A 22,587-nucleotide genomic window follows, 5' to 3' on the forward strand; every position below is an offset into this window, starting at 1 on the left:
TTTTATGTTATTTCATCTTTGTCATGTTTAGCATCTGTGAATTTTTTTTTAAGAAAGTATTTATGATATAAAGAAGTGAGGCCTCTGTGTAGTCTTATAAATCATTAGTCTCTCTCAGTCCTCTCTGAACCATGCTTTCTTAAAATTTCTCCTTATCCTCACCTTTTATCATCTTTGCTTTGAAGCCATCAGGTAACAGATTTTATGTTGATTTCACTTGGAGGGTTTTTATTAAATTATTCATTGAATTTTTTCTCTCACAATTTCTTCTCTTCGTTGAATTTCATCCTCAGCAACCAGTAATGGTATATAAGATACAATTATGTTAATAGTGGTATTTTTGTAGGTACTTAATGCTAGTACTACAATATCTGATTACCTGGTATCCCATAAAATGTTTCTTGCTGCCCTTTGGTGTATGATAAAATGCATTGCATCAGCTCCTTTCTTTGCCTCTCTTAAAAAAATTAATTTGTTTTTAGTTTTCAACATTCACTTTCGTAAGTTTTAAATTTTCTCTGCCTTCTTCTCCTCCCCCCCCCAAGATGGCATGCAATCTGATATAGGCTTTATGTATACATTCTTACTAAATATATTTTTATGTTAGTCATGTTGTATAGAAGAATTAGAATGAATAGGAGGAAGCATGAGAAAGAAAAAACAAAACAGAAAAAGACCAATTAGTCTGCTTCCGTCTGCATTCAGACTCCATGTTACTTTCTCTGGATGTAGATGGCATTTTCTATCATGAATCTTTTGGAGTTGCCTTTTGCCTCTTCAAGGGGTACATGTGAGCCATCTTTTCACTTAGCTGCACCTTCTTTCTTGCAGCTATCTCCATTGAAGCCGGCAAGCCAGTCTAGGTGAAGGAGCATGGCACCTAATCGGGAGCCCAGAGGTGGTCAGTGCCTGCAGACTAAACCACTATTGTCTTCCCCAGGTCCTTGTGGAGATGGCCCAAGCTCTAACCTAAGAGCTGTGAGGTCACAGGGTCCTTATGCTCCCAGCTTGGGTTCCGTGATGGGACCTGCTTCTCTTTTCATCACTAGGCAGAGATCATAGGTGCTTCTTCAGCCCTGCCTATACAGATGTTAGCTTGGGATAGTTCCTTTTTGGAGATGCAGCTGCTTTTGCAGGTGTGGAGCTATCTCAGCTACCAAAGATCCAAAAGATAAAGCTTTTGCTACCGTTTGTTCTTCTTATTGTTTATCACAAAAATATCCAGGTTGTTGTGATTTTGCTTCTCCGGCAGCAAGTCCGCCAGTAGTAAAAAGATTATAGATGATATGAGAATCGTACAATTCCTGGCACTGCACCCCCTTTCCTGCCATTCTGCCACCAATATTGGAGAAACAAAAGGGGAAACGAGACTGGAAAAAAAATTTATAATTTCTTTTTTTTTTTTTTTCATGGATTGCCATGGCTGAAAAAAGAAAATCACCAAGTTGCTAGTTTGCTGGTGATGTGCCTCTCCACGTTTTAGCTAGGTTGATTTTTGGAAGTAGACTGTGTTACCAGGGCCATACTCAGAGCCTTTCTGTCATGATAGAACCTGACAGAGATTGCATTTTGCTGCAGTAGCCTTCAGGAAATCAAGCTGACCTCCACGTCACACTAGTGTAAGAGTAGGACTTTATGTAGAACATTCACAAAAGTAACATTTTAGCGAGGAAGAGCCATCTGATTGTATTCCTTAGGAAATTAAGTTCAACTGAATGGCCTGTGTTCATCCTTGTTGAGCATATGAAAGAAATACAAGATGTGATCCCTGCTGTCATGGACTTTACAGTCTAAGTAGTTGGAAAAGAAAATAAAAAGACCGTGCATATGAAAAAGATAATAGTATAAAATAACATCATTAAGTGCTAATAGAAAACTGTGGTATAGGGGAAAGACCATTGGTCTTGGGTTTAGGAGGCCTGGGTTTGATTTCTGCTTCTGCCATTTACTAAATGGATACAGGTCTTTTACTTACACTAAACCTCAGCTTCCTCATCTTTAAAACTGGGATGATGCCATTTGGGAAATGGCTAAACAAATTTTGACATGTCAGTGTAAAGTGGTATATAGATTACAGGAAGCAATATTTGGTTTTATTGTGTGACAGCATCGGTCATGTGTGTGTCTGCTTCTGCTAACATGTCTACTCTTGACCAGCTGTCTAATCTCACTCAAAAAATGCCCAATCTTGACCAAATGAAGCTAGATCAGTTTATTTCCCTACCCTTAGTTCTGTTGTCAGTTTGAGTGCCAGATTTTGTGCCATACTTAGGTGTTTCAGTGCTCTCGTGGTTTTCTGAAGAATGTACAAAATGTACATTCAGAAATGTGCAGAAGTTGTAGCTTTTAAAAAGAATGTCAGTGACTTAGATTTATTTTTGTGGCTGTTGATATGGGCAAATCAAGCGTTTAAAGGGTCACAACAATCCCCGGTGAAACAGAATCACTTCCATTGAAGTACAAAGGAAAATGTAATCGAAAAGGGAAGACAAGGCCAAGAACTAGCAAACAGTTGCTGCAAAACAGCTTATTTAGTTCTTGAAAAGCAAGCAAAGACTTTCAAAAGGACCTGGCAGCTGGAAGGGCTGTTACTGCTTCATCTGTTTTGTCGTGTAGGCTTTTTGAAGTTGGAAGAACAAGGAGAAGACCAATTTAAAAATAAAGCAAAACTGTTAGCCATTGCTGTGGAGAAAAAAAAATTCTTCTTTAATGGGCAAAAAAACCAAATACCGGAGTAATTTTTGCTGATAACTCATTCCTGGTCCCCATGTGTCACCTATCCTCTCCTGTTTGTGTCTGTGTCTGGCTCCCACGTATCTGCCCCCCACATATTCTTCATCTCAGTTCTGGCCAGGTCCCAGTGTGGCTGGCCTCAGCCCCACTATGTTCTTCTTCCTGCTCTTGTTTCTCTGTCCCTAGCTACCACATGTCCTTGAACTATGTGTTGGCCCCCTCCCTCCACAGGCATGTGTCAGTGGGCAAATTTGCATTATGTAAAAGGTCTGTGGTACTGTCCACTCAGGTAAAGCAAGAACTGTTTGTATCATGCTTTAGTTCAGGGCTGTCCAAAAGGCTGCATGCTGCCTGCAGTGTCATTTATGCCCCCAGCTACGAGCACAGATATTTACATAAATGCTTTAGTAAATGAAGGCGAGCTACCGCAGAGCTCTCACTAAAACGGCAAATCAAAATATATTGTCTATTGTTTCAATAAAACCCTAAGGTTGGACAGCCCTGCTTTAGTTAATGGCCTGAGTATTCACTTTATTTAAACTCCATTGAAAACCTATGGACTATAACCAAGATTAGTTTTGGAAAAATGATGTCTTCATCAAAAGTACACTGACTAGCAAGTATGATAAAAGTATAGCTTCATAGTGAAGAAGTAAAGAATATATCAAAACTAACAAATAATCGTGTTTTTAAATGCTTCCTTCTAGGAATTCTTGTTGGGCTTGTGTCCAGTCTGCATTTTTTTTTTTTGAGGCTTTGCTTCTTTAGATATTTTTATGTCATTGTCTTCTTCTGAGTTTGTGTCTTGAGCTTCCCTTGTAAACACAGTAGCTTTTGATGGTCAAGTTTTTTTGGTGGTTGTTGTTTTTGCTTGTTCATTTTTGCAAGCTACTTCTTGACTTTGAACTTTATATTAGAGTTGGACTCTGTTCATTTTTCTGGGTGAGAGGAGTTCCTTGCTGTTTCCATACTTAGTTCTGGGAGCCTGTTAGTTTTCAGTACTTCTAAGGTGGTGTGATCCGGGGAGAAGTGTGGTTACTGCTCTTCTGGCCTGCACTCTGGTCCTTATCCAGGTAGAGCCCCTGCTTTCTCTCAACTATAACTCTCCTCCTCTACAGAACCATGACCGCATATCCAGGTAGGGCCCCTGCTTCCTTGTGACCAACTGCAAGCAGTCTTCTCTTCCCTGGACACAGCACCAAACAGGGACTACATAACCCATCCAGTAATGCCAAAGAGATGGTGACTTACTCTGACACACACAGTCCCATTCCATGAACTGGGGCTGGAAATAAGGATAAACAGAGGAAAATAGTGAGCAAAATGAAGAAAATACTACGGGTGTAGAAACAGAAGCCAAAAGAATAGCATAACTCGGCAACAGGTACAGATAGAGCCTCATGGAGGAAAACAAATGGATTGGCTACAGGGGCAGCTGGATGAATTGAAGTGAGAGATGAAATAATGCAATTAAAGTTGAAATAAGATTGCTCTCTAGAGGAAAATAATGGAAAAAGAATAAATAGAAGGCAGAAAACGTTACCCATGCAGTACACTCCTTAAAAAATAGAATGGAACAAGCAGAACTCAGTGATTTTTAGACAAGAAATATTAGAAAACATTTTTAATTGGAAAAAAGAAACTATAAGGTATCTGTGATCAGATTATCAACAAATCTGAAGAACTGGTTGAGGAGAAATAATTTAAGAATCATTAGAATTTTGAAAACAAAGATGGTGGCTGGAAAGCAGGGACTAGCATGAGCTCCCCGCTGAGCCCCTCCAAAAACCTATAAAAAATGGCTCTGAACCAATTCTAGAACTGCAGAACCCAGAAAATAGCAGAGGGAAGCAGGGCTCCAGCCCAGGACAGCCTGGATGGTCTCTGGGTGAGGTCTAACCTGCACGGAGCTGGGAGCGGAGAGGAGCAGAGTGGAGCAGAGCCCAGTGTGGGTGGTATGGACCAACCAGACCAGGAGCCGGGCGGAGCAGGCCGTAGGGCCCTGAATCAGTGAGCTGCAGCAGTTATCAGACTTCTCAACCCACAAACACCAAAGACAACAGAGAAAGTTAGTGGGAAAAGCTGCAGGAGTGGAAGAGGGAGCGGAGGTGGGGCAGCTACAGAACTACAGCTGTAGTTGCTTCCGGCCCCAGGCCCACCTGGTGGGAGGAATTAAGTGGCAGATCAGAGCAGGAGTGAAGAGCCTGCTGAAGATCTAAGTCCAGTCCAGGTTGGGGGTTCTTGGGGAAGGAGGAGTGCTGGTGTGGCAGAGCTGGCGCATCCCCCCAGGCTTGGAACATAGTTCTTTTAACTCTACAAGCAGTCATACTCCGCTGAAGAATTTTGAAAACAATGACTAGACAAAAAATCTTGGATATGATCTTTTGAGAAATCAAGAGCATGTCCAGAGCTATATGAACCAGAGAGTAAAGGCAAAATAGGAAAAAAGGTCCTGAAAGAAACCCCAAGCTGAGAATACCCAGGAATGTCATAAGCCAAAATTTTGTAAATATTCCCGATGAAAAGACCAGAGCTGAAAAGAAACTGCGAAATGTAAATATAGGAATGAAGAAAAACCTCAAAAGGTAAATACTTTGAGCATTTGGAGCTAACCAATGAACAAGTCTGATATAAAGAGAAAAGGCAAGTATTCTTTAGAATCCCAGTGCATTCAAGGATGGCAGGGGGAAAATAAGAAACTTAGAGCCTGGGTGTGGCTGTGTTCTGATTTGTTGGTTTTAAAAAAGAGAGGAAATAAAAGGGAGTGAAAAAGGAATGTACTGGATGTATTGTATACTGGAATATATTGTAGTAATAATAGATAATTTCATCAAAGAAAATAATACTAAGACAATATGTCAAAACTTTTAGAATGTTTCCCATGCAGTCCTTTGGGGAAATTTTTTAACATCTAACATTCCTTAACAAGGGAGAAGCAGAAGAGATCAATGGATAGGGGCATGCAACAAATCCAAAAAAAAACCTCTGATAAACACAGGTGTAGAAACTTTGAAAATCAAAGAAGAAATAGAAATGATTAAAAATAATAGATAAATCATAGCTAATTATTTTTTTAAAGAGGAAGGAAAACCAAATCACCAACTTCAAAAATTTGAAAATTTAAAATAAATGAATAGAAAAGGAAATTATTAGAAAATGTTGTGCCCATTTATATACCAGCAAAACTGATAACTTAAATGACTGAATATTTACAAGAATATAAAATACCCAGATTAATGGAGTAAGAAACAGAATTTAAATAGCTCAGTCTTAGAAAAAAAGAAACATTTTTTTTTCCTCTCATTAAGTTGTAACAAGACCCTCCAGGACAGACTCTCTTTTGTCAATTTTTATATCCCCAGTACTTAGCACAGTGTCTGGCACATAGTAGGTGCTTAATAAGTGTTTATTAACTGAACATACCCTTTGGAGAAAAAAAAGTTAATTATTTTTATTTTCAAGTCACAAGTTTTCAAACTTGTCCCTTCCACTAACCCCTTCTTTCTCACCTCTTCCAACTGCTCATTGAACAAATACATTTTTTTAATCCCTCAATTGTTATTGTTGAATCTTTTCCATCACGTCCAACTCTCCATGACCCCATTTGGGCTTTTCTTGGCAAAAATCCTAGAGTGGTTTGCCATTTCCTTTTCCAGTTTATTGTACAGATGAGGAAACTGAGACAAACAAGGTAAATGACTCGTGAATGAGGGTAACACAGCTAGTAAGTATCTGAGGCTAGATTTGAACTTAGAGTTTCCTGACTCTCAGCCCAGTGCTTTGTCCACCATGCCGCTTAGCTGCCTAATCCCTCCCTCAATACATAGCTGTATAGTCTGGCAAAATAAGCTCCCATATTATTCATGTCTAAAAAGATCTCTTTCCGTATTTTAACTTTATCATTTCTGTCAGTAGGTAAGTGGCATGTTCTATCTTCATTCTTTTGAACTCATGGGTTATCTCGCATTGATAAAAGTTTTAAAGTCTTCCCGAGTCTTTTTTCTCTATGACGTGATATAAATTGTTCTTGGCCTCACTACTCTCTGCATCAGTTTCTTCTGAAATTATCATTATCATATTGCATTATAATGTCCCATTATGTCCACATACCACAATTGGTTTAGATGTTCCTCAGTGGGATGACGCCCCCTCTGAGTTTCTAATTTTTGCCTGCCACAGAAAGAACTGCTATAAATATTTTGTACATGTTGATCCTTTTCTTATAGGCCTCATAGTGGTGTAGCTGGATAAAAGGGTTTGTACAGTTTGGGAACTTTCTGGGAATTGCTGCAGATTGTTTTCCAGAAGGCTAATCCAATTCAGTCAGTCCATCAGTAAGCCATTTATCAAGCACCTACTTTGTGCCAGGCCCTGCACTAAGTGCAGAGAATAGAAAGAAAAGTAAAAATTGTGTCTGCTCCTGAGGACCTCAGAACCTATGGAGGAGACAATATGCAAGTAACTTTATAAGCAAGGTATATGCAGGATAATTGGAAATAATCAACAGAGAGATGACACTAGAAGTAAGAGTGATCAGGAAGGACTTCTTGTAGTGGCTAGATTTTGTCTCGGTCTTGGAGGAGACTGGGAGGCAAAGATGAGGAAGGAGAGCATTCCGTGCATGAGAGACCAGCTAGAGGAAATGCTCGGAGTCCGGAGATGGCATGTCTTGTTTGAGAAGAGCAAGGACAGTTTTTCATCCTGAAAGTGAGACCTTTGTCAGAGAGCCTGGTTGTAATGATTTCCCCCAGTCACCTTATTCCTTTCTATTTTTTTACTGTATTAGATTTGTTTGTGAAAACACTTTTAAGTTGTATTTAAAAATTGCCCGTTTTATTTTGTGTGATCCTCTCTATCACTTGTTTATTCACAAATTCTTCCTTTATCCTCGTAGATCTGAAAGGTAATGTTTTTTCCTTGCACCTCTAATTTTTTATGATGTGACCTTTTATGTCTAAATCATTTATTCATTTGGCTCTGTCTTGATGTATGGTGTGAGGCTTTGATCTAAACCTAATTTCTCTCAGACTACTCTTTAGTTTTCAGATGCTTTTGTTAAAGAATGAATGCTTCCCTCAGTAACTGAAGTGTTTGGGTTCCAAGGCACTTAAAGAAAAAACAAACAAACCCTGGATTCATAGATAAATTCAGAGAATTATAAAACATTCGGAGAATAATTATTTCCATTATTACTCAAATTATTTGTCAAAATAGGGAAAGAAAAGAACTGGCTAAACTCCTATGAAACAAATAATGTCCTAATACCTAAAGCAGGGACAGATAAAGCAGTGATAAAAGTGGGAGTCCATCTTCCAAGCTGCACACAAGACTTGTATGAATACAGCTGCAAAACACACTTTACTCAAATGATGGCAGACTAACTGTTTGGAGGGCTGTTAATCATTCATGGTAGCTTCGTGTCAATAAAATAAAAATGACAGTACTACCTAAATTTATTTACAAATTTAATACAATATCCAGCAAAGTACCTTGAATTTTTTTAATAGACCTAGGAAAAGTAATAACACAGTTTATCTGGAGGAACAAAAAGTCAAGAATGGCAGAGGGAAATAATCAGAAAGGTAGGAAGAGACCTAGCAGCGCCAGATCTCAGACTGTACCGCAGAGCAGTAATCATCAAAACTTCTTGGTTGATTTAAAAAAAGTTTACCAGTGAAATAGATTACATGCACAACACTGAGAGGTAATTAAATAGTAGTGTGCTGTTTAATCAATTGAATTACTTAGGGACTCATTTCCTAAAACTTCGGTGAAAATTGGAAATCAGTCAAGCCTGAAATCACATACCATATACCACAATAAACTCCAAATGGATACATGATCTAGATATAAAAAGGGTTACATGGATAAGTAGGTAGAATGCCAGTCTTGAGGTAGAAAAACCTAGGTTCAAGTCCTGCCTCCATGGTCCTGGGGAAATCACTTATCATTTTGTGATGGTGTGTAGGTGATTCTAGTTTCTCAAAGGCTATTTCAAGGGTAATGCTGCAAACTCTGGCTTGTCCTACTGAGCTGTAGTGTGGTCCTAGTCATAGGATGTCTGCTGCCTAGGCACTAGCTATGTGGGGCTTATCACCAGTATGTAGGTGATGAATTCTTTGGCTCTGGCAACTTAATAGAAAAAATACAAAATGGACTTGGGTCCTGCGAAGTCTCTTTCCACTCCAGACTAATGGTGGCAAAGTTGTAGAAAATGGTCAGAGGTAGCTAAGACTCATAGATTTATGACATTTTGTAAATATTAACTGAACTCTTGTACTCTCACATCTTTGTCCAGCAATCAGTAGTGAGTCAGTGCCCAGCTAGTAAACAAAATAAACCAAAGCAGGCCCAACATTACTCCTTTATAGGAAAGTAAAACATTAAGGAAGTGAAAGTTAAATTAAAGGATGACTTACAGGTTCTCCTTGAAAAGGCAAAAAAAAAGTGTTGGAGTATTTTTTTTCATAGTGCTCCCAAAGACATAAGAAAAGTAATTTAATAGAACTTGGTTATTGCTTTGTTCTCAAGATGTGCCTAAAAAAGACCACAAAGAACATAACTTGTGGCCTGTTCCTCAGTGTGTGTTGTAGAATATCAAGTAGAGAAATTCTGCAAAAAAAAAATGATTGAATGAAAAAGTACTTATTAAGGTCTTACTATTTGCCAGGCATTGTGCTAAGAGCTCAGAATACAAATGCAAAAGCAAAATATGTGCCTTCAAGGCGCTTACATTCTAATGGAAGACATAATAGCTAGCACTTCTATAGCTGCTCTTTAAGGTTTGCAAAACAATTTACATACATTATCTCAGCTGATTCTAATAACCAGGTGGGGTCCAGGATTCTGTAACTTGTAACATTTCACAAATAAGTAGTAAGGCTAGGGTTTGTTCTAGGGCAAAGTCTTCTGACTTGAAATCCAGTGTAATTTCTGCTATACCTTGCTAAATATTGGAATTCACTTGGTTTTTGTAGCCCTCTTCCCCTTTTGTGTTTGCTAAACCCAAGGTATGCTACTTATAGGCTAAGTGACCTGTCTTAGACATGTTACTAAGGAACCAGCTAGACATGCCTTTCTGAGTTACATGAAAAGGCTGCGAAACACGTCATCACATCACATAGAGTTTTTCTAGAAATTTTTCCTCTTAATTCTGAGTTCTTAATGCTGTGAAATGAAGATGTTTCATCTTTCTAGGAAAAGCCAGCCAAAATCAAAGTGGAATTGGGCTCAAGTGTCTCCCCCAAAGCTCCTGTCACTAAAAGAAGTCAGCAGCCAATCACCTTGGATCAGGGGACTGTGAAGGAAAACCCCTCCAAAGTGACCCTGGAGAACTCAGAAGCTGTTAGCCAGCTCCTGAGTGTGGTACCTGTGGGCGAAGCAGTCCAGGAGGGAGAATGGGAGGAGATCATCATCTCTGAGGCTCACATCCTCACTAACCCAGGGACACCAGGCGAGACTGGGAATTCAGCAGTAGTGACACTGTCAAGCAAGCACAGTGTGGAACATGAGGCTACCTCTGGATCAGATGAGAGAGAAGGCTCACAGCCCCATGTGCCACCACTGACTGAGGGGACCAGGACCTCCAGCGTTCCATCCTCCACAGCAAAAAAACCCTCAGGGTAAGTTGCTCTGTGTCTGTATAAGGCTACGCATAGGTCATTTTGATGTAGAAATGACCCTGGGTTTCCAAAGGCTTTACCACTGGGGTAAATCCTCTGACAGGTATGGCTAAGATGTGTATCTATCATCAGAGGACCAGCCTAAACTAAATAGAAAATTTTTTGGCCACAGCAAGCCATGGAACCTTCTAATATGTAGAGGAGATGCAATCAAATAATGGGTCTTTTGAATTATTGCAGTGAGTGCATATTTTTAGAGAAATACTTTATAGAGAAATTTTGTAGAGAAATACTCCTCCAAAGAGCTGAAAATACCTTCATAAGTATTTTCTTTTATGTCTTTATAACAGTTCCAGGAGAGGAGGAAGGATGGGGGACAGTCCCTATTTTACAAATGAGGAAATTGAGGCCTTGAGAAATCTAACAAATAACCTACCGTATGCAGAGTCATTATAGTGACTAGGTACTAGAGACAAAAAATTAAAAAGTTTATCCACTACTTTGCTATGGTTACCCAATAAGTGACAGGTGAAGAGTGAAGATACAGCTCAGCTTTCCAGGCTCCAAGCCTTTTGCTTGTTCCACTGTGTTGTTGCTCCAGTCACCCATATGTTGCTAAGATTTCCAGTGAGTTTCCCTTCAGACATTGAGTGGCAAACCTCCCCTCACATTCCTTTCAGTGAGAACAGATCAGCCCTTTGTGCCAAGTGTTCATCCTTCTCTGGTGATAAAATTGCCCCTTGTTTCTATCCTATCCTATGTGAAGAATGATGTGAGATGCCTGCACTCCCTGACCACTTCCTTCATTGGGTTGCTTGCCTCTTCTTTTGCGAATCTCACTAGTCCTTATGCTAAAGTACTACTGTGACCTGGAACTTAAGAGAACTTAAGCTCATCAGGCTGCTTAGTGAGTCACAAGTTTCCAGGGCTAGACCCGGGGAATGGGAGAAGAAGCCTTAGCAGATGCCTTCAGAGTGGCTCCCCAAGATGTGGTTGCAGTTTCTGTTGATTTCTTGTTTAATCCCTTTGCTTTAGAGAAGCTTTGTTCTAAGGAGATAAATTGAATAGTTACGGTATTGTTTTTTCTCTGAAGCAGAACTCTGGTAGTTATTAGCTTGCTTCAGATTTCCTTCCTGTGGTCATCTCCAGGCCCTCAATGATTCCAGACCAAGTTGAAAATCGCCCTTTTTGTCTTACAGAGTTGATTTGCCCCCTGTGAGCCACAGAACTCAGGAGCTAAAGAGTAGAGTTCGGGGGAAGCCTTCTTTACTGGCTGCAGCAAGACCCATGCGAGCAATTCTTCCAGCCCCAGCCAGTGTGGGGAGAGAGAACAGCACCGACCTGCCAAGGATCAAAGAGTACTTTTCTTTAAATGGTAAGGGCTCCAAGTCTTCCTATACGCGGGGCATTCTTGAATGGTAGTCAGGCTGGTTAGATCCTGTAGGTTGGGAGTAGATGGGAATGTGGGAGTGAGGTGCGGGAATTTAATTATCACTACTTAGTCAAGTCAGTAGGGGAAAGTATTACAAAATGCTTCACATTCACCATCTCCACCCCTCTTCCCACAGAAAAGGCTTCCTTAGTGAGGACTTCTGGCTTGAAGCCAAGTACAATGAAGCAGTTGGGCCAGTCTGTCCAACAGCTCTCTGGTGTCAATGAGCAAAAGGTGAGTCAAATTGCTTAAAAGCAAACTCTTTCACTGGCCTCACCTGCTCAGAACTGGCAGATGTTTTTGATCCACATTTAGACCATAAAGTGAAGCAGTTGCACATTTTGTGAAACTGGTAGCCCCTGGATTTGTGATGAGTTTTCTTTTAGTGGCATGAGTGAATTCTGTTTTAACAGCCCATAATTCTTCACAATTCATAATGAAGATTTTTTTTTCCATTGGACCCACTAGAAATTGTTTGCTGGGGTGCTTTCAGGACTTGTGACCCCAGCAAGATACTACGTGTCATCTGAAAGTATTAATTAAAATACAGTGCAGAAGTTTTTGTTTAACCTGCTGACTGAAAAATCGAGTCATTGAAACTAGTTTTATCTGTTCTGATCCACAGCTACAAAACAGTCCTTCTAACAGGACATCTCAGGTGAAAGTTGTAGAGGTCAAACCGAATATATTCCCTTCTTATAAATACAGCTGTACTGTCACACTGGTGAGTGCCACTTTATGCATGAAATTTGATCTAGAGATTGGTTTGGGTCAGGGTTGGGGAGAGTTGATTATCGATGCTGGAGTTCCAAGAGATTCACAGAGCTGTCTGAATTCCTTCAGGAAAAGCTTTGATTTTAAATGTCTGTGGTCTGGAGGCAGTGTTTAAAACATGCTGCTAAATTTTCTGACTAGGGGAAGTTGATAATTAGAGTTGAAGATTTTTCCCACCCGTTAATGGGCTATGTGACCTGCTTATGTCACAGGAAGCCTGGGTTACGTGTGGTGGGAGGAGCTTCCTGACAGGAAAAGGAAATTGTGTCCCAGAAAGAGCTGAGAGCGCGGTAATGGCTGCTAACAGCCGCCCTCGTGACGGTTAGAGCTGAACAGGCTGACTTAGCTGTGCCGGGAGCTTGTTTGGGGAAGACCCCAGCAGGGGGTCGGAGAGGTTTTGGGATGGCGAGGCTCAGGTTGTTACATTGTGTGTGAAATGTTCTACTGCTGTGTAGACTAGATAAATGGCTTGTGGGATCTGGGCCTCTGGTGTCTGAGTGAATGGGTTACTTCTGCCTTCTGCGTGGAGAGCCTCGTGCACTTGGTGATGCAGAGTCACAGGGGCACTTTGACAGTTATCATCTGCATTAGGCTCTACTAGGAGCCATCGACTGTAATGTGCCGCTCCCGCCGCACCATCGAATAATCCTTGGTCCTCCGAGGTTACTTTTCTCTTAAATCTCTTCAGAGCACTAACCTAGCTAAACAAGGCCCTTGTAGAATTCTTGACTGTCAGAGCTACAGGGACCTGTTGCGAAAGATAAGATGTTAGGTAACATCTAAACCAGGGGTCTCTTAACCGTTTTTGTGTCATGGACTTTGTGTCATGGCAGTCTGATGAAATCTACGGACCCCTCCTCAGAATAATGTTTTTAAATGCATAAAATAAAGTATGTGGGATTACCAAGGAAATCAACTACATCAAAATACAATATCAACTCATTTTTTAAAAAACAAGTTTGTGGATGCAAAGTGAAATGTGCTAGGTACAAAGTAACAGCAATACTGTAAGATCAGCTGTGAATGACTTAGCTGTTCTCAGCAGTACAATGATCCATAATAACTCTGAAGGACTTACAAAGAAAAATGCAGTCCATCCCCAGAGAAAGAACTGATGGTATCTGAATACAGACTGAAGCAACTTTTTTTTTTACTTTATCTTTCTTGGTTTTTTTGTCTGTCTTTTCCTTCACAACATGACCATTATGAATATGTTTTGCATGACTACACATATATAATAACCTATGTGGAATTGCTTGTCCTCTCAGTGGGGGGGGGGCGGGGTTGGGGAGGGAGGAAGGGAGAGAATTTGTAACTCAAAATTTTAAAAACAAATATTAAAAATTGTTTTTACATGTAACTGGGGAAAAATTTAGATACTAAAAAAACACACAAAAAACCCAAGTTTGTGGACCCCAGGTTAAGAACCCTTGATCTAGACCAACTTCATTTTCCTGATTGGTGTACTGAGACCCACAGATGTCCCCAAGCTCACCCTGCAAGATAGTGGCAAAGTCAAACTGGGGTGTTTGATTAAAGTTGAAGGAAGGCTGAATGTGACTGAGCTTCTTGGGAATGAGACCAAATCCAATTATCTTAACTTCTCTTTTCTTGCCTTACTGATATTGGTCATTCTAGTGTAGAGGTCAGCAAAGTTTGAATGTTTTTTTTCCTCAGGACCTAGGCCTGGCAACATCAAGAGGCCGAGGAAAGTGTAAGAATCCTTCTTGTAGCTATGTCTACACCAACAGGCACAAGCCACGAATTTGTCCCAGCTGCGGCTACAACCTTGCCAAAGACCGAACTGAGAAAACACCCAAGTCTGTTGTGAGTTGTTTTTTCTTCCCACCTCCTTTGGGTATACATGCTGATCTTGGGTTGAGATTTATTGTAGAAAGTCATAGTTGTATCAGACTTCAGAGTGTCCTGTGCCAGATCACTGTAAATGTCTTTTAGTAGTAAGAGTGCAAGGCTATTAGGCTAACGTGCCAGTTCACACTTTGGCCAGCTAAAGGCCCCTAATCAGGTATGTAGGATAAACCAAAGCAATGAGTGGTAGACTGAGCCCTGATGTGGGACTTTGGGGGAAACAAAGGGTTATTTTTTTTGTCTTTTCTGAAGGGTGATGGTGAAAATGTTTGGAGTTCTGATTCTGGAGGATTTCAGTCTGGTGCTATAGAGTTCTTTTGAATTAGAACATCCTATGTTCCATTTAGACTTTCACATTGGTTTTTATTATATAAAGCAACATCTAATTTTATTTTATTTTTTTTTTGAGGGGGGAAGGCAGGGCAATTGGGTTAAGTGACTTGCCCAACTAATTTTATTTTCTGCATGGAAATTCTTCAGAATGTTTGAAAAGTTACTGTAGCTGTGTTTTGGCCTACAGAAAAACACTTTACCTCTATCACCAGCTTTGAGTGTGGCAAGTTCTCACACTCTCACAAGGGTTTCTCTCATTCATTCATCAAGCATTTATTAACTACTGGCTGTGAGGAGGGCACTGTGATAGATACTGAGGATACAAAATTTAGATAGCCCTTGCCTTCATGGTACTTAGAGTCTTGGAGGGGTAAATGAGATGCAAATATAGTTAACTATAATGCACTTCTATAATCTTGTGTATTTGGTACATAACAAAATACCATATGAGGTCTGAGGCAGGGAGTTGGATGGCATTCCAAGCATATGGAACAGTGAGAGGAGCTATGAGAGCTTAGGGCTTGTTCAGGAGCTGGAAAAGAGTCCAGTTTATTTGGATCATAGAATACGTGTAGTGAGATAATATTGAAATAAAGTTAGAAAAGTAACCAGGAGCATGATTGTGGTGGGATTAGAATGACAAGCAAAAGGAGTTTGGCTTTTATTCATTAGGCAGGATTTTGGTGTCCCACTTAGATGCAGGAATAGGAAATTCCCTTTCTGAGCTGTTGTTGGTTCCTATAGTTAGCATACTTGTTGCTAGGCAAAGCAGGCTTAGAGTGTATAGAGATGGGATCACTCAAGACAGAGTAGGCAAAAGGGAGGAATTCTAACATTGGATCATAGAATTTGGAACTGGAAAGGATCTTAGAGATCATTTAATCCAATCCCTTAATTTTGCAGATGTTACTGTGGCCCAGAGAAGGAGAGTCACTTAAGTCATAAATAATAGAACCACTTTTTGAACACAGTTCTCTGACCGCAAATCCCATTTTCAAAGAAATTAACTCTGGTCATTGTTCCTGCTATTCAGGATTAGTAGATAATTCTAAACCCTTCTCCAATACCTCTCAGCAGGGGCTAGGCCTTGAAAGACCTTTCTCCTTTCACTTAAGTGTTGCTGGCTGCCTTCCTCTTTGAGTATACAGGTTGTAGCACATAAATTGATCCTTGCCCTTAAATAGGTGGTTTCTTTTCTAAGATCAAGTAGAAATTACAGGAGACATCTATTTTGTTTAATTCTGGGACCCCTACCTAGATAATTGCATGCTTGACATAGTTGAGGTATAGTATGTAGGGCTACTTCAGTCACTCCCCACTGCCCCTTGGATTCAACTCACTCCCTCACCCCAAATCTCATGACTTTGGAGCTTACGAAAGTCTAGGGATTTGTGCCTGAGTTTGTGCTCCCTATCCTTAGGAACTTTCTAGAGGCTTCAGTGTGCCTTATTAAAACTCCAATTTTTTAACTTTATTGTTAAACTCAATGCACTTTATTGTTAGCTGTTGTTGAGATCAACTAGTTTTTTTTTTTTAAACCCCACTTGGGATCTTGTAAAATGTAAATTAAAATAGACACTGGGGATGAGGAACTAATCCTTATGAAAAATGGGGTGGGAGGTATTATACTCAGTACCACAAATCAGGCAGTGTTTACTAAGTGCCCATTATGAAGCCTTGCTATGGCCGAATGGCTGATTTTGTTGAGATTCCAGGGGGAAATAGCAGTGAAGAAAATAGAGTTTTAAACATGGAAACTTCTCTCCCTACCTTTCAACTCCACACTCCAAGTCAGCAGTAACCTCATAATGAGTTTATAGTGCTTTATTCTGCCACAGATGCTAGAAAGAGTTAGCTTTCTAGGGAGAAGGAAGGGAAAGGCAGTGCTGATGTTTACTTGGGGACTGGCCCTTGAATCTATTCCGGAGGGCAGCAAAGACCCAAGGTCCTGGGCCTCCGTAACTGGGTGTGCATCCCAGGGTTGTCACATTCTGCCCTGACGACCTGGTGAACAGTTCCATCTCATCCCAGGAGGCGAGCTCGCCATCCCCCGATGTGCTGAACACAACTGAGCCCTTGAGCCAGGCCCAGAAGGAGATCCAACGCCAGTCCACACTGCAACTATTGCGCAAGGTTCTGCAGATCCCAGAGAATGAGTCGGAGCTGGCCGAGGTCTTCACCCTGATCCACGAACTCAACAGCTCCCGACTCATCCTGTCCAACGTGAGTGAGGAGACGGTCACCATCGAACAGACCTCTTGGTCGAATTATTACGAATCTCCATCCACGCAGTGCCTCCTCTGTAGCAGCCCATTATTCAAAGGGGGACAAAAGTAAGAGCCCCTTTTAGCCTTATCCTGGCCCCTGCTTACTCCATCCTAGTTACACAATTGTGTCCTACCTTTCAAAGGCCTTTTTCAAGCCCCTTTATTTTGAGACATCTTATTATATATACTCTGCCTTTCCTGAGGTTCTCTCCACCGAACTTACTTTCATAGAATTAGATATTAATTCAGTATTTAGTATTTATTTCAACGTCCCTAGACCATAAGCAACATTTTGCCCAATTTGGAATTTACCAAGACTGAAACACACAGATAGAAACAGTTTCAGAAACACCTCTTGGGCTTAGTTGAGAGTATGATGGGGAGGAACAGTTGACTTAAATTTAGTGGTGATGAGAAAGAAAGAATTTGTAACTAACCAGCAAATAGATGGTATGGAAAACCTTTTAGAGCTGAAACTTTCAAAACCATTTCCTGTTTTTTCTACCAGTTCTTGAAAATACTACCCTTGTATATAATCTTGTAGCTCCATTAGGAGTTGGTGTCTATTCTGCCTTTTTCCCCCCTTTTCTTTTTTTTTTTCTTTAGCTCCTTGGCTGGACCACAGGAGTGCTGGTTGCTGACAGCAAACCGATTACAGCTGGTTACTGCCCAAGTGAAGATGTGTCTGAATCCACAGTGTCTGGCGTTGCATAGCTTCACAGACATCTACACAGGTAGGCAGATCCCTTCCACTCCAGCTGAGCCCATATGATGAGTTCTGAAGTCTAATGCCCCAAACCATTGAGGATCAGTCAGTCCTGTGGTCTAGTCTAGTCACTGGATCAGTGCTTTTCCCCGGGATGGTGATGGGCCTTGAGTCCATAACATGAGAATTAATTGAAAGAGCTGGGTATGTTTATTTAGCCTAGAGAGAAGAAAAGTCGAGGGAGAGCAGGGAATGAGCACTCTCTTCAAACGTTCACAGGGCTGTCCTTTAGAGGAAAGGCCTGGTCTGTTTGATCCTAGAACACAGGACTAGTTACTGTGTGTGGAAGTTGCAGAGACAGATATAACATCAATGTCCAGAAGCATTTCCTCACACTTAGAACTGTCCAGAATGGATCAGCCTGCTCCGAGAGGTGTTAGGGTTTCCTTCCTTGGAGGTCTTCAGGCAAAGGCTGGACTACAAATTTGGGATTGTATTAGGGGATTTCTTCTATATATTGGTTAGACTAGATAGATGACTAAAGTTCCTTTCAACTACTAAATTCTCAGATTTTGTGGCAGGTACTATGGCAGATACATCAAGTAACCTATGGGAAATCGTGGGTGTCCTAAAATGTCTTTTTTCTCTTCATAACCCATTATCTTTAAACCCATCTAAACTCATCTTGAATGTCAGTACTAAGTGTATATTTGTTAAGTACCTGCTTTATGCCAGGCACTGTGCTAAGTACTGGGCATACAAGTAAGAAAGACAGTTCCTGCCCTTAAGAAGCTTGCAGTCTTATGGGAGTAAGATGGCACACAAAACAAAACTAGAAAGAAGGTGGAGAAGGGAGGGGGAGAGATCAAAGAAATCCAAAATGACTATAGCTAGAGAGAAGGCATGAAGCCAGAGAAGTTAAAGAAGAAATGCAAAATGAATCCTCTTGGTCTATTCTTGCATAGATGTCATGCAAGTTTAGTTAGCTGGAGAGGTACAGGTTTCTTACTTGAAGACCAGTCAGTGATTTGTGGGTTGAGAGGTGAGAGAAGGGGATTCTTAACGTGCACTCTCTCCTGGACCTTGATTAGCCTTAGGATAGGCTGGCATTCAGGATGTTTGGCACTCCAGAATCCAGTCCAAAAGATTGACTCCTTTTTTGCCTTTTAACTGCTAGGTCTGTTTAATGTGGGGAGCAAATTGTTGGTGAGTTTGGATCTGCTCTTTGCAATCAGAAATCACATCAAACTGGGAGAGGACCCTAAGGTGGCCATCAGCAGCATCCTGGAATCAGTCCAAGAACAGACAGGTGAGGACCGAGATCTGAATTCAGGCCTTGAGAAGCAACAAAGTTTTTGGCTGTGGGAGCTGATTAGGAAAATCGCTTTGAAACTGCTGATATATCTGAATGAACGAAGCAGTATGAACCTCCCTCAAATCCTACAGCCTAGAACTGGAAGAGAGCTGAAAGACTTCTGTTTGTGATAGATGCTTAATCGGACCCCTGTCTTATTCCAATTAGTATTAATCTGTTTGATATGATTCCATAGGGGTGGTGATTATAAGGTCTATGTAGGTCTCAGAGCTGTGAAGTACAGATTGTGAATTCACTTTCTTAATCATAGGAACCTAACTAGAGGACCTCCACCCTTGTTTTTCCTTGTTCCAAATGATCAGGAGTATAGCTTCTAGACTCCCTTGACCTAAAGTTCCATAGACTTGAGGCGAGGAGTCTCAGCAGACATTCTGCATTTTAGATGACTCCAACACAACACACAGGGACTCAGGTTAATCAGGTTAAGTACCTGCTTTGTGCCAGGCACTGTGCTAAGTGCTGGGCATACAAGTAAGAAAGACAGTTCCTGCCCTCAAGAAACTTCAAGAAACTTACAGTCTTATGGGAGTAAGATGGCACACAAAACAAAGCTATAAAGAAGATGGAGAAGGGAGGGGGAGAGATCGAAGAATGGCATGGAGCAGTGACTCAATTATATGGAAGCCCCCCAGCTATTTTTGTTGCCCCTCCATCCCCTGTCATCCCTCTATTGCCCAACATGGGGAGATGACCATGAGCACATAGCCAATGAGTGACCCTGGTTGCTGGCCTTTCTACCAGTCCATAGATATAATTATGCTTATTGGCTTGGTAGGACCTCCTAAAAGGTCAAAATAGGTCTGTTAAAGTCTGCTTACTAGCTCAATTGTCAACCAATATGATTCTCTATTTTGTGTAAGTCCTCCTAGGGTGTCAAGGGCAAGGTCTATCCACCAATAAGACTGTATTTCTGTTCTGCTCCACTTGTATTGTCCAGGTATCAAGCACTATAAAACTAAGGCCATGGAGGAAGGAGGCATCTCAGATCATGAGGAAAGTCTGAGGTCCACTTCATTAGAGGGAGCCATGGACCCTTTAATAAAATGCCATTGATGCAGAGCTCTGCCTCAGTGGGTTTTTTTCTTGTAGATTGGACAATTTTGAAAATCCCCACATACTTACAAAATAACTGAATTCCAGAAGGAGCAAATGACTGGTCTATGGTTATACCACAAGTTGGCTGCCAAGCTGAGGCCAGAGCCCCTGTGCAGCATTCTTTCTGTTGCTCAGTGTTGACACCCTTGACTTGGAAGAATTCTCATCATCTTTTAGGATTACCTGATTAACGTGAGTCACTGTGTGTTGTGTTGGAGTCATCTAAAAGGCAGAATGTCTGCTGAGACTCTTCGCCTCAAGTCTCTTGGAACTTTGGGTCAAGGGAATCTAGAAGCTATACTTGTGATCATTTGGGAACCATTTTCCTTGTGCTCCTTTGTGTACCCCTTTTGTGTCGTCTAAAGGAACTAGAATTGGTCTACATGTCTTCTATCCTTATTTTGACTTTCCTTACTAGATTAGAGTTAGCCCTTGAAGTCAAAGTGAAGCCCAGGTTTCCTGAATCTTAGAAGACTAATTTCCATTAGGGTTCGATGGGGAGAAAACACCCTTCAGGATTGACTTTATTTTCAGATCATTATGCCTACTTCTCAAAAAACAATTCTTGTTCCTAAAGGTCGGAGCTGATTCACACTTAACTACCTTGCAAGACATTTAATGAATGCATGAAATTCATTGTAGTCTTGTTCTTGTTTCAGAGAAAACACTGGGTCCTGAAGAACTGAGCCAGCTCCAGGAGTTGCTGTGCAGTGGCTACTGGGCATTTGAATGCCTCACTGTCCGAGACTACAATGACATGATCTGTGGTGTTTGTGGAGTAGCTCCAAAAGTAGAAATGGCCCAGAGGAATGAAGAAAATGTTTTGGCTTTGAAAAATGTGGAGGTAATATGTTCTTTGCAAGATGCTCTCCTGGTTTGACATGGAGCTCTTGGTGTCCTCCACTGCAGTGCACTCCAGTGGGAGCCTCCAGGGGCCCTTAGCACTGTTCAAAGGAGTGCATGCTCTGGCTGGGCTACTTGTCTGCTTCAAGACAAGTTGAAGAACTTGCCTAAAGGGCTGTTCTTAAACCTGCTCTTGGAACAGAACTGATTTGTAGGGAAGAACTGATAGAAATGGAGTCAGATTAATAACCCTTTGAGCACACTGTAAGGTTTTGATTTGGAGAGGGTAGTACTTTCTGATCACTCATTGTATAGTGGATTGTATATTGTATAGTGGATGACCAGGCATCTCCAAGAACAGAATTCCTCTTTTTTTTTTTCCTGAACTTAAACACCAAAAAAAAAAAAAAAGGATTTCCATATATATAGGAGAAAACAGAAAGAGGATTCTGTATGAAGCTGTGTCACTATTTCACAGTGCTTACTTTCTAAAAATATATAATACATAAATTGTGTAAAATGTTCTCTATGTTACTTTCAAAATTATCCTACATTTCTGAACTTTCTTCTGTTATATGCATTTAAAAAATATTTCAGTGGCCCTCTTCTTTTGGCTTTGGTATTTCAACCTCCCTCCCTCCTCCCCCTCTGCCTGGGGAGAGAAAGAAATGAGAGAAAGAAAGGGGGAAAACCCTTGTATCAAGTAAGTGTAGTCAAAACAAATCCACGTGGTGGACATGTCCAGAATTATATGTCTCTTTCTGCTCTTATCCATAACATCTCTGTCCAGAGGAGAGTGAAGTGCTTTTATCACAGATCCTCTGGAGGTTTGGTTGACCATTGCTTTGAAGGACCAGAGTTCTTAAGTCTTTCAGAGTCGGGTGGGGTTTTTGTCTCTTTTTTTGCTTTTTATTGCAGCATTACGTCCTGTATAAATTGTTCTAGCTCTGCTCATTTCACTCTCAGTTATGGGTAGCTAGGTGGCACAGTGGGTGCCCCCACTGAACCTGGAGTCAGGAGGACTTGTTTACCTGCAGCATGAATATAATCATAGCACCTGCCTGCCGAGCTGCTGTAAGGATCAGATGAGAGAGTATTTGTGAAGTACTTAGCACCTTTGTAAAGCACACAGTAGGCCCTGTGTAAATTCCGGTAGTCACTGTTAATTTATTCTTACTATTCCTGTTGTTATTTTTCTACTCCACCAAGGATTCTCTGAAATTGTTTCTTTCATGTTTTACAGTTCAATAATATTCAATTACCTTCTAATACCACTGTTTGTTCAACTATTCTGCAGTTGTCTGAGAGGCAGTTTGCAGTGCCTCCTTAGATTCTATTTCATTTTTTTCTTCTTTCCCCCCTTTTAATCCTTTCCTTAGGATCAGCATGTTTGTTTTATTTGAGATTGTTCTCTCTCTCAATTATTCTCTCTTAACTTGACCCCCTCTGATCCCCACTTAATATCCTGTTGAATTTAATGTATTCCTACCACAAATTGTGTGTATGTGTGCATGTTCAACTCTCCTTTGTTTATTTCA

At 40.8% G+C, this 22,587-nt stretch overlaps 1 protein-coding gene across 2 annotated transcripts in view; it reads left to right on the forward strand.

The window, feature by feature from the left end:
* Positions 1 to 22,587, forward strand: part of HMGXB3 (HMG-box containing 3) — a 56,534-nt gene that overhangs the window by 25,620 nt on the left and 8,327 nt on the right. For both annotated transcript variants that reach the window (XM_036749942.1, XM_036749941.1), the window contains exons 7-15: positions 9,931 to 10,355; positions 11,555 to 11,730; positions 11,924 to 12,021; positions 12,413 to 12,511; positions 14,239 to 14,388; positions 16,795 to 17,096; positions 17,637 to 17,764; positions 18,914 to 19,045; positions 20,866 to 21,050. In XM_036749942.1, coding sequence (XP_036605837.1) covers positions 9,931 to 10,355; positions 11,555 to 11,730; positions 11,924 to 12,021; positions 12,413 to 12,511; positions 14,239 to 14,388; positions 16,795 to 17,096; positions 17,637 to 17,764; positions 18,914 to 19,045; positions 20,866 to 21,050 — 1,695 coding nt within the window. The remainder of the gene's footprint in view (positions 1 to 9,930; positions 10,356 to 11,554; positions 11,731 to 11,923; positions 12,022 to 12,412; positions 12,512 to 14,238; positions 14,389 to 16,794; positions 17,097 to 17,636; positions 17,765 to 18,913; positions 19,046 to 20,865; positions 21,051 to 22,587) is intronic.

The sequence above is a fragment of the Trichosurus vulpecula genome, chromosome 3 (assembly GCF_011100635.1).
Source record: "Trichosurus vulpecula isolate mTriVul1 chromosome 3, mTriVul1.pri, whole genome shotgun sequence".
Classification (NCBI taxonomy): Eukaryota; Metazoa; Chordata; class Mammalia; order Diprotodontia; family Phalangeridae; genus Trichosurus; species Trichosurus vulpecula.